The 16589-nt window shown below is 51.0% G+C and overlaps 1 protein-coding gene across 1 annotated transcript in view; it reads right to left on the bottom strand.

Annotated features, from left to right (window-relative positions):
- The window catches only part of SIM2 (SIM bHLH transcription factor 2), a 50101-nt gene that overhangs the window by 15263 nt on the left and 18249 nt on the right, over positions 1 to 16589 (bottom strand). The window contains exons 4-7 of the mRNA XM_047796299.1: positions 16270 to 16378; positions 10620 to 10705; positions 8690 to 8889; positions 2851 to 2957 (exon numbers count right to left, since the gene is read on the bottom strand). Of these exons, the coding sequence (XP_047652255.1) occupies positions 2851 to 2957; positions 8690 to 8889; positions 10620 to 10705; positions 16270 to 16378 (502 nt within the window). The remainder of the gene's footprint in view (positions 1 to 2850; positions 2958 to 8689; positions 8890 to 10619; positions 10706 to 16269; positions 16379 to 16589) is intronic.

Raw genomic sequence — 16589 nt, 5'->3', positions numbered from 1 at the left:
AAGTGAAGAAGGTGGATTCCTTGCGAAGAAGGAGGCCTTGCGAATAAACCCCGTGTAAGTTTGGGGAGTCAGAGAAGCTGGGGAAAACGGGAGGGGGACTCCTGGTGGACGCGTTTAGACCCCTCCTGTGGTGAAAACGGCTGCAGGCCCGGACTCTGGTCCCGCCCACAAGTCACTCCACCTCCAGCCTCGCCTGGCCTACCAGGCTCAGCTTCCCTTGGGTTTCACACCTGAAAAAGCATCAGGTCCATGTCGAGGACACAGGAGCCTCCAACTGGCCACCACCGTGGCCTTCATTACATTTCCAAAGCACAAACTGGATTTATTTTCTCTGGGGGAAAAAACCCTACTCCCGTCTCTTAGCCAGGCAGTGTGAGGGATGAAAAATGGTATTTATTTATTTTATGGCTTGCACCCACAGCATATGGAAGTTCCTGGGCCAAGGACTGAATCCAAGACACAGCTTCAACCTACACAGCAGCTGCAGCAACATCGGATCCTTTAACCCAATGTGCTGGGCAGGGGATCAAACCTTTGCCTCTACAGTGACCTGAGTCACTGCAGTAGGATTTTTTTTTTTTTTTTTTTTAAGAGCCACACCTGAATCATATGGAGGTTCCCAGGCTAGGGGTTGATTCAGAGCTGTAGCTGCTGGCTTACACCATAGCCACAGCAACGCAGGATCGGAGCTGCATCTGCGACCTACACCACAGCTCACGGCAACGCCAGATCCTTAACCCACTGAGTGACGTCAGGGATTGAACCCGCAACCTCATGGTTCCTAGTTGGATTTATTTCTGCTGCACCATGACAGGAACTCCTGCAATAGAATTCTTAACCCCTGAACCATAGCAGGAACTCCAAACTTTTCTCTTTTTTTTGGAAGTATGATATTTTAAATGAAGACTTTTAATTCTGTAAGTTTCCTTTCTCTGCGCTTACAGGCCTCATTTCTCACATTGTAGCCCCCCTTGAAGAACAACTCTTCATGTGTGTAATTCAACAGTTTGCTTTCAACTCCCATGCTGAGAGGCTCCCTGTGTGCTCCTGCCTCAGGGGAAGGGGCAGGCGGGCGGCGGGGGGGAGCGGGGGGGGGGGGGGCTCCCAGTGCTGGGATGTCCCCTCAGACTCCCTGATGGTGGCGGGGAGGTATGGAGGTGTGAACCCTGCCCCCAGCCTGTCCCTCCTTCTAGACTGTTCCTTGGTGCACACCTTCCAGCAGAAGCCTCTTCCATCTCCCAGTTGCTCTCCTTACTCCAGAGCAGCTGGTCCCCGCTGCTCCCCTTCACCACTTGCCCATCCAAGACTCCAGAAGATCAGATTCTAAAACTGACACTTCCTGCCCCGTTTGCACAAGGACAGTTTTGAGCGATGATATCAGTGGCACTGACCCACAGGGCCCATTCAATCACTGGGCAGTTGCTTTCTAAAGCTGAGCTTCAAGAAGGACAGGAGTGTTTATATGAGATCATGATTTTGCCATTAAAAATCAAATCAAATCAATGGCTGCTCCCAACTCCATCTCTCCGAGCGTGGGGGCTCTTTCCCACTGTTGTGAATTACTCGGAGCAGGAAGGAGCCGTCAGCATCTGGGCAGCCAGTGCGCCAGGGTCTCTGCCTTTAGTGACTCGGGAAGAGGGAACAGTGACACCCTAGTAACTGCTGTGCTAACTGGGTCCCTGTTGTTATCCAACAGCCAGGCAGACGATGTGATGAGGACAGAGCAGGCCCTGGACCCGCCATCTACCTCCAACCGATGGCAGGAACTTGGCCTCTGATACCTCTTGTCAACACACAGCAGGTGCCATCTGTGCCCTCTGCAGAAGCTCTGGCTCCCCCAGCCCTCTGCACCCCACTAACAAGCACCCCTGGACTGGCCATTGGCATGGCAGGGCCGGACGGCGGGAGAATGTTTTCTGCTCCTTTCCAGTTATTTGTGGCCTCAATTTAGATTCTAGAAGAAAAGTGTTACCTCTTTAAATGTTTCAGTGACTGGTACCCCCCACTCTTGCATCCAGATGTTTCCCAAACTGCCTCCTTTGGTGACAGAATGCGATTCTTTCCTCTCTTTTGTCTTTTTTGTACCCGCGGCATGTGAAGGTTCCCAGGCTAGGGGGCGAATCGAGCTGCAGCTGCCAGCCTGCGCCCCAGCCACAGCCTTGCCGGATCCTTAACCCACTGAGCCAAGCCAGGGATCAAACCCGCATCCTCGTGGATACTAGTCAGATTCGTTTCCACTGAGCCACAACAGGGACTCCTCTCCTCTTTCTACGTGGACGTCTCCCATCCTAGAAGCCCAAGGTCTCCCTGAGCTTCCCAGCCAGGTGACAGACGGCGGTTGGAGGCCAGATTCGCTGGATTCAACTCCCAGCTGTGCCTCCTCTTTGCTGTGTGACCGTGGCTAAGTGGCTTAACCCCTCAGAATCTCAGCATCCTCAACAGCAAAAGGCGGACCATGAACATGAGACCCTCCCCCACTGGGTTGGTAGGGTATTTAATCATTTAGACTAGTGCCTGACAGTAGCCAGGGCCATGGAAGTACCAGTTCTTCCACTGCTGCTGCTTCTATCCACAACTGGTGTCCAGATGTCATAGAGAAATTGAGGCTCCAAATTCATAATCTAGAATCCAGCAACTTCCACACCCTCCCACACTGGCCAGCGTTTCACTGGCTGTTTTCGAACTGACAGCGCGTGGCCGTCCTGAGATGGAGGGGTCTCTGCCCGGAGACAGGCCTGAGGTTTAAGATGCATGAGTACAAGAAGGACAATGACGGCACCAAACGAGGGACACTGTCCCCACTCTGTCCTCAGCGCCCCCTCCCTGGCCGCCAGGGCTCGCGGTACTCACGGAGGTGGTGGGCGTAGCGGAGGTGGAAGACGTCGCAGCCGTGCACGTGATGGTACAGGGTTTTCTCGATCAGGTCCTGCGGCTCGTACCCCGTCAGCTCCGTCACCCTGGGGGAGGACGGCGGCTGGGTGAGTTACACTGCTCCGTGGATTGCCTTTCATTTAAACTAACATTGGTTTTTGCCAACGAATCAAGTGCTAAAGGGCTGGGGGTGGGGTGTTGGAGGGGGGAGTGTTGATTTTGGAAAGGGAGAATGATCTTTTTTGCAGAAAGAAAGCCTATGAACCCCAGCCCAGGATGAAACACTCGTCCTGAGCAGGAATGTCCTGAAACCACAGGCTAGAAGGATGTTTGGGATGGCTTAAAACGTCATCCCTTTTCAAAGTGAAGCTTATCTGAGGATACTTATGAGCCTGAACTTTGATACCGATATTGGGAGAAGTTGCCAGGAGGAGAAAGGGCCCCTTGCTGGGGATATGCGGGGGCAGGGGGGGGGAGGGGGGGGGAGTCTTATGTGAAGCTTTAAAAAACTATCGTGGTAAAATATGCACAGCATAAAATCTATCATTTTAACTACCCCCTTCCATTTCCAGAATGTCTTCCTCACCCGGAACCGAAACTCTGCCTCATTGAACATTGGCTCCCCCCTTCCCCAGTCCCCAGCAACCTCTCTCTACTTTTCATCTCTCAGAGTCTGTCTATTCTAGATATTTCCTCTAAGTGGAAAGATACAACATTTGACCTTTTGGGTCTGGCTTCTTTGACTTAACATGTTCTCCAAGTTCATTCATGGTATATAGCACGTCTCAGAATGTCATGCTTTTTGGGAGGGCCACACCCTTGGTGTGTCGACGTTCCGGGGCCAGGGATCCAACCAGTGCCACAGCGGTGACAATGCCAGATCCTTAACCCACTGAGCTACTAAGGAACTCCAAGAACATCAAGCTTTTTTTTTTTTCAGCCGCACCCCAGGCATGTGGATGTTCCTAGGCCAGGGATCAAATCTGCTGCAGCAACGCTGGATCCTTAACCCACTGCACCAGCTGGGGAATGGAATCCAAACATCCACAGCAACCTGAGCAGCTGCAGTCAGATTCTTGACCCACCGTGACACAGGAGGAATTCCCACGTCATGCTTTTTTATGGCTGAATAATATTCCGTTTTATGTAGACGCCATATTTTGTTCATCTGTTCACCTGATAATGGATGCTTGGGTTGGTTCCACATTCTACCTCTTGGATGTGTGAGCCTGTAACCCTCTGTCCCACACTGGACATGGCTGGTCTCAGGATGATGCTGTGATCGGGTGATTCCTACAGTTGGGATTTGGGCAATAACTGGGAATGTTGAAGCTTCTTATCAGTGGAGGGCTGTTTTAGAGCCCACCCCAAAATAGCATAATACTCAAAACTAGATTCACTGGAAAGCAATTTTTTTTTTGTTTTGTTTTTTCCAGGGCTGTACCCAGGGCATATGGAAGTTCCCAGGGTAGGGGTCGAATCAGAGTTGAAGCTGATGGCCTATACCACAGCCACAGCAACATGGGATCTGAGCTGTGTCTGTGACCTACACCACAGCTCAGGGCAACGCCAGATCCCTGACCCACTGAGCAAGGCCAGGGGTCGACTTGCATCCTCATGGATACTAGTTGGGTTCGTTTCCACTGCACTGCAAGGGGAACTCCCTGGAAAGCAAACCATAAACTCGCTGTGGAGATGGAAGCATTCTCCCGGTGCCTGCAGGCTATCACCCCCCTCCTCCATTCTCATGAAGCGCGGGCCACATTAACTTTCCACTTCGAAGACGAGGGGTTCTCAGCATCCAAGACCACATCATCACACGCACTTGATCGCTTGTCCATAGGTGAAAATTGCTGGGGACCGAGGTACGGATTCCCAGGCCTGGGGCAACTGCGCTGGGAGCTGTACTCTGGACAGAGGTGGCCAGAACATCTTGGTGACAGATATTCGAGAACAGATGAAAGAGGGGGACAGGCGGGGATTCCGAAGGAGGTGAGGCTGTGGTGAGACGTCGGTGGGGACGGGACGGCAGGGGCTGTAAATGAAATGGGGAAACTTGACCTCGCTTCCATGCCTGCTCCCTGTTCTCTGGAGTTTTGTGCAGGCTCCGGGTCGTAAATCTCCATGAACCTCATATTTTTCTGGACTCACATACTATTCGGTGTACACATTTCCATGGTGTTCCTCGCGGGCAGGAAGGGGCTGGGGCTCGAGGTGGGTAGAAAGGGAATTCGCACAGGCCAGAGCCTTTCAGGGCTTGGGGGACCTGTCCAAGGGCCACCTAGACCTTCAAGCCCCGTCGGAGTCTAACTCTGTGTGGCAGGAAAATTGAGACGTCTGGCTCCCCCCTACCCCAAAGAAAACCAGGCTTCTCTCCGGTGTGGGGATGAAAGAGGCTTCGCAGACCCTTTGGACGGAAAGTTTCATAACAACAGCCCCAAACGTGTAAATGAATCAGAAACACATGTATTAAGTTTCTCATCAAAGTACACACTGGCTTTAAAAAATTAAAGGGAAAGGAAAGGGTTTGGCAGCTCGCCCTCTTGGTTTCTTCCAACCCTCTAGTGTCTGAAGACCTGTCAGAGGGATTTGCCAAACCCCAAACATCGCTGGGTTCACCCATCCTTAGCAAAAGCACCAGCTACAGTTTCAAAGCGAAATACCACAAAACCCCTATGAACCAAATGTCAGGTTATGCCGAGTTCAGTTTTGTCTGGGATGATGCTGAGGGGTGGGGGCAGCTGCGCCCCCCCTGCCAGGCCCACCACCCTGGCCCCTGTGACTCAGGGGCTGCTGGGCTTCAGGCCAACCCCTGGCCATGGCTTCTGGGGTTTGGATGTCAGGGCTGACACCATGCTGCTGGCCATTCTGCTGACCCCCCGGCATTGGGCGAGCCCCTCTGCGCCCCCGCTTCAAAGCCCACCGAACTGCAACTGCCTGAAGACCAGAATATGAAGAGTTCTCGAGCATGTTTCCAACCCCTTACGCACCTCCTAGAAGAAGAGGGTTCAGAAAGACCTCAAGGCTTTGCTAGAAGCTTCCTGGTACTTTGCAGGAAGCACTTTTCTGTCCTCTGTAGAAACAGGACATCTTGGGCGTTCCCATTGTGGCTCAGCAGGTTAAGAACCTGACTAGTACCCATGAAGATAAGGGTTCGATTCCTGGCCTCAATCAGGGGCTTAAGGATTCAGTGCTGCCAGAAGCTGTGCTGTAGTTTGCAGATGTGGCTCGGATCTGGCGTTGCTGTGGCTGTGGTGTAGGCTGGCAACTGCAGCTCTGATTCAACCCCTAGCCTGGGAACCTCTATGCCTTCTGTGCGGCATTAAAAAAAAAAAAGGTGTCTGGGGAGAAAGACCAGACATCCTCCTCAGGATGGCCACCTTGCTTTTCTGCTCGCCTGGGTTTGTGTCCTGAAGGAGAGGAAAACCCATGTGCAAGGCCCCGCCAGGAGCAAGCCAGTCTCCGAGAGACCCTTGCAGACCCTCTATTTATTTATTTGTTTGTTTATTTATTTATTCGTCTTTTTAGGGCCGCACCCACGGCACACAGAGGTTCCCAGGCTAGGGGTCCAATTGGAGCTACAGCTGCCGGCCTATGCCACAGCTACAGCCACACAGGATCCAAGCCGCGTCTGTAGCCTACACCATAGCTCACAGCAACAACAGATCCTTAACCCACTGAGCGAGGCCAGGGATCGAACCCGCAACCTCTTGGTTCCTAGTCAGATTCGTTTCCACTGCGCGATGATGGGAACTCCAGCAGCCCTCTTTCAGAAGTGGCTCCTGATTCTGGAAAGAGCTGTTCTTTCCCCACATGCTGTGACGTCTACCACATCACCAAGCTCTCGAAACAGCTCACCTGCCAGGCTCCCCCACCCCTGCAGGTGCCTCCCTTGTGGCTGCAGGAACATAGTCCTTGTCAGCGTCTGGCACGGCATCCTTTCCCTGAGGAGTTATGTTTGCTCTTTGCTTGGCATTTCTGGGAGCATGACAACTTTGTCAGACCAGCCCTTGTCACTTCTCTACCTCTGAATGGTTCTGAGATGCATCACGATGAACTAGACTAAATCAAGTTTTCACCTCCCATCCTTAACCAGGTTAAGTTTATTTTTCTTCCATAAAGAGTTAAAATGATCAGTTTCTGTCATGTATATTTTAGCACAATTTTTTTTCTCATCTTTTTAGGGCCGTACCCACGGCATATGGAGGTTCCCAGGCTAGGGGTCTAATCGGAGCTGCAGCTGCCGGCCCACACCACAGCCACAGCAACGCGGGATCCGAGCGCATCTCTGACCTACACCACAGTTCAGAGCAATGCCGAATCCTTAACCCATTGAGCAAGGCCAGGGATGGAACCCATGTCCTCATGGATGCTAGTCGGGTTCGCTAACTGCTGAGCCACGACGGGAACACCCTTACCACAATTTTTTAAGTGGAAACAGCAATAAATCTTAGCTTCAGGACATGCAGAATAAAATGTATGTTTTACAGATATGTGTGTGTGCGTGTGTTTTATATTATACATTGTTACTTTTATATATAGTATATATACATATACAATTTTATCATATACATCTAAAATTCTTCCCTCAGAAAGCTCAGGTACACACACCAAAAGTCAAGAGTAGGATCTCTCTCTCTCTGTTTTTTTTTTTGTCTTTTGTCTTTTTAGGGCTGCACTCGCAGCATAAGGAGGTTCCCAGGCTAGGGGTCTAATCGGAGCTATAGCTGCCAGCCTACACCACAGTCACAGCAACACCAGATCCGAGCCACATCTTCTACCTATACCACAGCTCATGGCAATGCCAAATCCCCAACCCACTGAGCAAGGCCAGGGATCGAACCTGCATCCTTATGGATACTAGTCTGATTCGTTAACTGGTGAGCCCCAAAGGAAACTCCAGGAGTAGGATGTCTGAACCCTTGGTCCTGTCTGTATGGATGAGGAATCTAAAAGACTAAGAGGCAAATTGGCTCACCTTTGGGGATATCAGGCTGTTCACGTCCACAGATGCTTCACAGCTACTATCTAGTTTCATCTCTCCCAACAGCCTTGTGGGTAGCAGAGTGGGTGAAGAAAACGGAAGTCCACAGAAGACCCGCAGGCCTGCAGCCTGCCCTGGGGAGGCACAGACCACCCCCAACCCCTGCAGGCTTCCCTAGGCCCAGGCCATCTGCCTCATGCACCCTCCCTCCTCTCCCTGCAAAGAGATTCTCAAGTTGCTGGGCATTGCCAAGGGGGAGACAGTTCTGGGGACACTGCAGCCTCGCCCTCCCCGTCAGCTGGAATGGCCCTCCCAGCCCAGACCCCAGTGCAGGGTCTGCTGAGCTATGGTCCCAGCAAAGTCTACCTCTCTGTGCACTGCCTCAGCCCTGCAGTGACGTTCAGAGCTCAGCTTCCCACCAGCTGGAGTTGGAAGCCCTCCCGCAGCACATACTATTCAGAAACTTGTTGTTTGTTTTAAAGTCCTACCAGCTTGATGGAGATACAAGGCGGAATCCTGACATCAGGGGCCTCCAAAAAAGCATAACTTTAGCCCACAACACATTTTTCCAATTCAAATTCCAGCGAGATATGGAAAATATAAGCACATAAAATAATAAATACCTATAATCTGGAGAAGCCAGCTACCCCCTGAGGATTGAGGTCCATACTGATGCTTTCATTTCTTGACTTGGTTTCACTAAATCTCTTTCTAAAGCACATTTTTAGTACGGCTTATTGCTTGTTACATTTTGGTTTAATAGTGTAGCTTCCAGGGGCCGGTTTCTACCTTCCGTAGCTTCCGGAACTCCGTGGCAACAGGTGTCAAACTCACCTGGAATCCAGGAATATCAGCTTCAGGTCGAGGCTGGCCCTGAACATGAACATGTTGCTGTGCAGCTTGATCTCGGTGATGGCGCTGGGTGGCAACGACTGGCCCACGGCCACCAGCCCCACGATCTGGTAGCACGAGTCATACAGAGACATGTCCAGCATATACTGCCTGATCTTCAGGTAGCCACTGCAGTGGATGACCTGGGAAAGCAGAGGTAGGGTCAGCTGGCAGCAGCTCAGGGGTGAGACTGGCACTCACTGCCCCTCGCTCTGGGCCTGCTTGTTTTCCAGAACATGCTAGAACATCCCCCAGCACAGCCTCTATTGAGCCAACATAGTGACAGACGCCTCCATACATGACGACTTGGAAGAAATGAACTATGCTGCTTTTTAGGAAATGATATCATAATAAAATATAAGGGTTGTTTTATGTAATGGACTGTGCTCAAGTAACTCCACAAATTAAGACTCTCTCATATATAATGGATTTATGTGTAATTAAGTCATGGCCAAGCTGCAATTAGATGGCACACAGCAAAGGCGTTTGGGGGAGCTAACCACTTGTTCCATAATGCTTATCATCTCTCGACAGGATCGAATTTGACAACTTTTTTTTTTCTTCTGTCTTTTTGGGGCTGCATGTGCGGCATATGGAAGTTCCCAGGCTAGGGGTTGAATTGGAGCTGCAGCTGCCGGCCTACACCATAGCCACAGGTTTGAGCCTCATCTTCGACCTACACCACAGCTCACAGCAATGCTCAGTGGGATCCTTAACACACTGAGGCCAGGGATTTAACCTGCATCCTCATGGTTACTAGTCAGGTTCGTTATCGCTAAGCCAGAACAGGAACTCTGTAAAAATTTTAAATCCTTTTTCCAAAAACTTTCCTCTGAGATTCCTGAACACACTCTCGGTATGTAGAGTTGGATCATATCTTAAAGTCCTTGGAGTCTCTTCTCCCACTTTACAGATGGGGACACTGAGGACAAGGTATGGGTTTTGCTCAAGATCAGGCAGTTGGGACATAATAAGGGGCAGATCAAGTCTCCAGAAGAAGTGTCCACTCCAGAAGAGTGTCTATGGGGTGCAGGGCAGGGCTGGAGGCTGCCTACCACAAAACACACTGAGGAAAAGACCAAAGCAGGAGTTTCCATTGTGGCTCAGTGGGTTAAGTGTCCGTAAGGATGTGGGTTCGATCCCTGGCCTCGATCGGTGGGTTAAGGATCCGGTGTTGGCCACAAGCTGTGGCACAGGTTACAGATATGGCTCAGATCTGCAGTGGCTGTGGCTGTGGCTCAGGCCTCAGGTACAGCTCTGATTTCCCCCCTGGTCCAGGAACTTCCACCTGTGGCCTTAAGAGGGGAAAAAAAGAGGCCAAAGCAAAGAGCTGAGAGTGAGGCTTAAATGAGGGGCTGAGGGGAGGCTGGGGAGAAGGCAGGCCTTGGGATGGGGAGGAGGAGGAGGGGCATTCCAGAAAGACAGGACAAAGGCACAAAACTGTGCCCTCTCTCCTTACCCTGCCCCCCTTCACCCCCCTTCTTTGACACAAATTCTCCTTCCAAAAGGCTCCCATCTACCTCTGGTTCCAGGGTGATGGGCTAGGACCTCCTTCTTCTGAAGCTGGAGAAAAATCTAGGGGCTCCAGTGGGACTGCCCTGAGTGCAAAGTAGAACCTGTAGGTGCCAAGGTCAAATGATGCCCTTGGCCCTGTTTATTCCTGGTCTCAGACAATGAAAATGCAGCGTTCGGGGAATATCCTTGTCAGACGCCAGCTCTCACGCTTGCCATGAGCGGCATCCCTTAGAAAGTTCTTCTCTAGGTAGATTAAAGCACTCGGGGGCCTGTGCTTTGCCTGAAGCAAAATACAAGGCACAGCGGAGACCACCCCCCCATGCCCCCTTCCCACCTGCAAGCCCGCAGCTCCTGGTACCTTGTATCCGCTGCATGTCAGGCCAGCGTTTCTTTTCGCCAAGACACACTTCATTCGAAGAAAGAAGGACCTCTCTATCTCATACTCTGAAAGCAGCAGTGAGGTTAGGTTGGCAGACTGTCCCATGATGCTGCTCCCGTCTCCATGCCCACACTCTCAGTAAACCCTCAGGACCAGGGTTAGTGGATGCATATGATTGCATTTGGAGTGGAAAAGCAGTGAGATCCTGCCAGACAGCACGGGGACCTGTAGCCAAATCACTTGTGATGGAACATGATGGAGAATGTATTTATGTGTATAACCGGGCCACTTACTATACAGCAGAAATTGACAGAACATTGTAAATAAACTGTTATTTTTGAAAAAAAAGCCCTCAGGACTGGATCGGGCAGCCAGAGGGCTTGGCCCAGTCTGCTCAGACCCCCACTCAGAGAGCTCTGGCTGATGGCCAGGCCCCAGGGGGTCTGAGGAGACTGGCCCGGTCCTGGTGTGGCTTCTGCAGGCTCCAGAAAAGGGCAGCCTGAAACACGGCCATGGCAAAGACTTGGGAAACACCAGCCTGGGGCCAAGATAGGAGCAATGTGCGAGGACCCAGCACAGCCCCACCAGCCCGTGGTCCCCTCGTGGTGGCCACAGAGAGGCCTGGCACCAGAAGGATGGCCTTGGCTGGCCTTGGGTGGGTGCTGAGCCTGCCAGGAAGCTCAGAAGCCTCCAACTTTGCCCATCCAACTGAGTAAAAGTCAAGTGCAGGCCTTTCCCTGGCAGAGGGAGCCGGTCCCAGGGCCCCTCCTGCCAGGGCACCTATGGCCACAGGCACTGTGGGCCCACAATGTGGGATGGGGCACAGGGTCCCAGATCAGAGCTTTGGCCCTCAGTTACAGCCCGGGATGGACCACCCCCTCCTCTCTGCACTCCTGTCCCACCCTCCTTTCTCTGCCTGGCCCAAAGCCTTGCCTTCATCCCCCCTGCAGGACACATACACACACACACACACACACACACACACACACACACACCTCTGACCTCATGCCTGCAAATGCAAATGTCGCTTCAGGAGACACCCACCACCTCAGCGAGCAGACACCAGCTCTCTGAGGCATGGATGGCAGAGTGTCCTCACCCCGGGCTGAGAGCAAGGTCATGCCACTCGAAATAAACAGCCATTTGCTGGTGGTTAATAAATTAATTTTTAAAGAGAGGTTACCGCTAGGAATGGAAGCCAGGCCTTCTGGCCCTCCCCGAGGGCATGGCCAGGTGGAGGTAAGGGGCTCCGAGGCCACACCAGGCCCTGGTTGGAGGCGCTGCCATGTTTACCCACAGTCCCCCGCAGCAGGCCGGGTCTGGGGCAGAAGGCTTCCCATTAATGTGGCTGCCCGGCGGCTCCCTCTGCAGGTCGGCGCGGCAGGGCTGCAGACCCTCCCCTGGGAATTCACTATCCACTGCTGGGGACAGTTCATTTCCCCCACAATTACCATAAAACAACAAGGCCAGTTCAGCCAGAGGAAATCAGCTCTGCAGAGAGAAGTCCCCGGGAACACGGAGCCCGTGAGGCCCTCAAAGCCTGCACACTTGGTTGGCTGTGAAAACGAGTCGGTGGGTGATCCCACCTCTCCCGGACATTCTCCTCCTGAACAGTTGCCCCCACCTCAGACGTTAACCTCCCCGGAAATTAGAAGGGTCTCAAGATAGTCCCAAGTTTCATTTGCTGTCATTTTTTTCTAAACACTTTTTTCAGGGCTATGATGTAGAAAGTGAAATGAGACCAGAGCTAATGGCAGAAAACCCACTCCCATGCAGTTAACACACGGTGTAACTTTTAAAACAAAACAACACATTCAATATCCTTTTTTTTTTTTTGGCTTTTCAGGGCCCCACTTGTGGCATATGGAAGTTCCCAGGCTAGGGATCAAATTAGAGCTGTAGCTGCTGGCCCACACCACAGCCACAGCAACGTCAGATCTGGGCCATGTCTGTGACCTATACCACAGCTTATGACAACGCCAGATCCTTAACCCACTGAGCAGGGGCAGGGATCGAACCCATGTCCTCATGGATACTATTTGGGTTCATTTCCACCGAGCCACAGTGGGAACTCAGCACATTCAATATCTTGTAATAACCTATAATGGAAAAGAGTCTGAAGAGAATGTATCTATATAAAACTGAATGGCTTTTCTGTACACCTGAAACTAACAAAACGTTATGAATCAACTATACTTCAATAAACACGCACACACACACAATGTTCTGAGGACTTCTCTAAGATTCCAGCTGTCTCTGTCCAGCTTTAATCAATTCCATAGTTGGGAGCTCCCTGGTGGCCTAGGGGTTAAGGACTTGGCATTATTGCTGCTGTGGCTTGGGTTGGATCCCTGGGCTGAGAAACTTCCGCTGGCATGGCCAAAAAACAAACAAACAAACAAAAACAAAAAACCAAAAAAAAAAAACCCCAACAAACTCCATAGTGGAAGCATTAGATTCAGAAGCAATGTACTCTCCTTAGCCCTCATTTTGTTAAAAATTACTTCTTTTTTTTTTTTTGCTTTTTAGGGCCACACCCGCGGCATATGGAGGTTCCCAGGCTAGGAGTCTAATTGGAGCTACAGCTGCCGCCTACGACACAGCCACAGCAAGACCAGATCTGAGCCATGTCTGCGACCTATACCACAGCTCATGGCAACGCTGGATCCTTAACCCACTGAGTGAGGCCAGGGATCAAACCTGCATCCTCATGGATACTAGTCAGGATTCATTTCCACTGTGCTACAACAGGAACTAAAAATTACTTCTTCCGGGTCGTATTCCTGTTCATTTATGCAACCAGCCCATCTCTAAGGACGTAAGCATCAGAGGCCACAGCTACAGCTAAGCCCCATCTCATCTCAGAAACCAATGTTCCAGGCTCCCTCCTACGTGGATGCATGGTGACTATTTCTGGGACTAGAACACGGGGGCTGCAGAGCTGGATCCTCAAGGGGCTTGACGACTGAGTGCTAGTCTGTGTTCTCTCCTCCCAGCCTGGGAATGACCCTCCCCAGGAGGAAGCCACACGAGTGGAACCCGCTTTTTTTTCTGTGGCTGGCTACCCCATTCTCACTATTTTTTGACACTTCTTCTCTGGCAATTTGTCTCACTGGGGAATTTTGGCCAAGTGGGGATGCCATAGTCCTGGTTGGTCTCATTGAACCATCAGAAGGAGTTGCAGGCCAGGGCCCCTGGAATCAGTTCTTCTGTGTCTTCCTAGCGCACATGGCAATTCTAAGAACTTGTTTTGTGAAGACAGTGTTTCACACCGGCCACCAAACAGCCATACCACCCATGTCCTACCAGGGTGCTCACTGCAGTGGGGACCACATCAATATGTGTTAAATGGGAGTTCCTGTCCTGATTGTGGCTCAGTGGTTAACGAATCCAACTAGGAATCATGAGGTTGCGGGTTCAATCCCTGGCCTTGCTCAGTGGGTTAAGGATCCAGCGTTGCTATGAGCTGCGGTATAGGTCGAAGACACAGCTTGGATCCTGCATTGCTATGGCTATGGTGTAGGCCAGTGGCTATAGCTCCTATTAGACCCCTAGTCTGGGAACTTCTGTATGCCGCTGGTGTGGCTCTAGAAAAAGACAAAAAATAAATAAATAAATAATAAAAAAAATACGTGTTAAATGGTGTCAAGAGAAGGCTCTTGTCCCCAGATGGAGCCAGCTCGGCCAGAGGGACCTGCCTCTCTTCCCTCCAGGCCAGGGCTTCTTTCTCTCTTTTTTTCTTTTCTTTTGTGGCCACCCTGCAGCCTATGGTGTTTCCAGGCCAAGGATCAGATCAGAGCTGCAGCTACAACCTACAACCCTGCTACAGCAATGCCAGTCCTTTAACCCACTGCACTGGGCCGGGGATCGAACCACCGTCCTGGGGCTGCAGAGACACTGCTGATCCCTTTGTGCCACAGCAGGAACTCCAAGATGAGGGCTGCTTTTTTTTTTTTTTTTACCATTTCTAGGGCCGCTCTCATGGCATATGGAGGTTCCCAGGCTAGGGGTCGAATGGGAGCTGTAGCCACCATCTTATGCCAGAGCCACAGCAACTTGGGATCTGAGCCGCGTCTGCGACCTACACCACAGCTCACAGCAATGCTGGATCCTTAACCCACTGAGCAAGGCCAGGGATTGAACCCGCAACCTCATGATTCCTAGTTGGATTCGTTAACCACTGCGCCATGACAGGAACTCCTCAGAGGGCTTCTTAACTGACTTGCGCCATTGCACAAAACCTACAGATCATCGGGATAATGTTTCTCAGGGCATAAAATAAAATATATGAGATTATAAAGGGGATTAACTGTATTGGAAAACAGTTATTGAGATATTCAAGCAAGTGGTGATATGGTTATAAATATGCTGCTTTATTAATACATTACATAACGAGATCCTGTAGCAGACTCATAGCTTCTGAAATTTCAAAGCAGTGGTGGGCATAACTGATATCTTGAAATACCTGCAACACCTATAACGTGAAATAAAGATAATGTGGTTTTGGTTGCAGGCAAAGCCACAAGTACTAGTGATAGCTGGATGGCCTACTGTCTGCAATCCATAAGCAAAGGAAATGCTAGGTTTCAGCTAGAGGGAATAAAGATGTAATCTTCCCCAGGCAATTTCATGGCCCCCCTGAGTTCTCTCTTCAGACCCTCTGGTTAAGAAGCCCAAGTTGGCTCAGCAGATTAAAGATCTGGCATTGTCACTCCTGTGGCTCTGGTTACAGCTGTGATGTGGGTGCCATCCCTGGCCCTGGGAATTTCCTCGTGAAGAGGGCAAAGACAAAAATGAATGAATGAATGAAAAATTAAAAAGCAGCCCAGGTCTGAGTTCCCTGGTGGCTCAGCCGGTTAAGGACCTGGCATTGTCATTCCTGTGGCTCTGGTTACAGATGTGGTGTGGGTTCAATCCCTGGCCCTGGGAACTTCCCCTTGCTAAAGGCATGGCAATAAACAAACAAACAAACAAATAAATAAGAAGCCCAGGTCTAGACCTGTGCCGCTAAAATTCTAAACTAAGAGGACCTTAGGGAAGAAATCTTAGACCACTTTCCTCTGTCTCCTACCCTGCACCTCTCAGTCTCTGGTGCATGGAAGGGGATCAGTAGTGCTATTTTAAAGGATGGAGGCATTAAATCAAACCCCCTACTTGGCAGGTGCTGTGGGTTTGCTGGAAGGGCCCTGGGCAGCAGGGGAAACAAGCCCTCAGCAAAGAGCATTGTCTGGCATTCATTCTGGTTTCTTTTCTTTTCTTTTCTTTCTTTTCTTTCTTTCTTTCTTTCTTTCTTTCTTTCTTTCTTTTTCTTTCTTTCTTTTTCTTTCTTTCCTTCTTTTCTTTTTTCTTACTTTTTGTCTTTTCTAGGGCCACACCTGCAGCATATGGAAGTTCCCAGACTAGGGGTCAAATCGGAGCTGTAGCCTCTGGCCTATACCAGAGACACAGCAACGCAGGATCCGAGCCGCATCTGCAACCTACACCACAGCTCATGGCAATGCCGGATCCTTAACCCACTGAGCAAGGCCAGGGATCGAACCTGCAACCTCATGATTCCTAGTCGGATACATTAACCACTGAGCCACGAGGGGAACTCCCATTCTGGTTTCTTTTCATCTGGAGGACATACCTTGGAGCAGATGATGGTGAAGAGGCTGGTGCGCTGCCAGGACTGCCGTCATCTCGTCGTGGTCGGAGGGGTGGATGTACTCATAAATGCTGTTGCCGGTGAGCTCCACCTGCCGCGGGAGGGAAGAGGGGTCAGGAAGCCTCTTGGGACCGCGGGGGAGGGGGTGCAGGTGAAAGGTGCACAAGGTGTATTGGATCTCTGCTTGCAACCCCCGCCCCCCAGAAATGTTTGCCTTTTCTCCATTAGCACGCAGCAGTCTCCCACACTTTCCAACAAGGCCAGGAGAGTCCTGAGCAGGAGGAAGCAGTGAAGGAGGGAAA

The sequence above is a fragment of the Phacochoerus africanus genome, chromosome 1 (assembly GCF_016906955.1).
Source record: "Phacochoerus africanus isolate WHEZ1 chromosome 1, ROS_Pafr_v1, whole genome shotgun sequence".
Taxonomy (NCBI): domain Eukaryota; kingdom Metazoa; phylum Chordata; class Mammalia; order Artiodactyla; family Suidae; genus Phacochoerus; species Phacochoerus africanus.
Note: the sequence above shows the minus strand (reverse complement) of the source record. Positions and strands in the feature narration are given on the sequence as shown.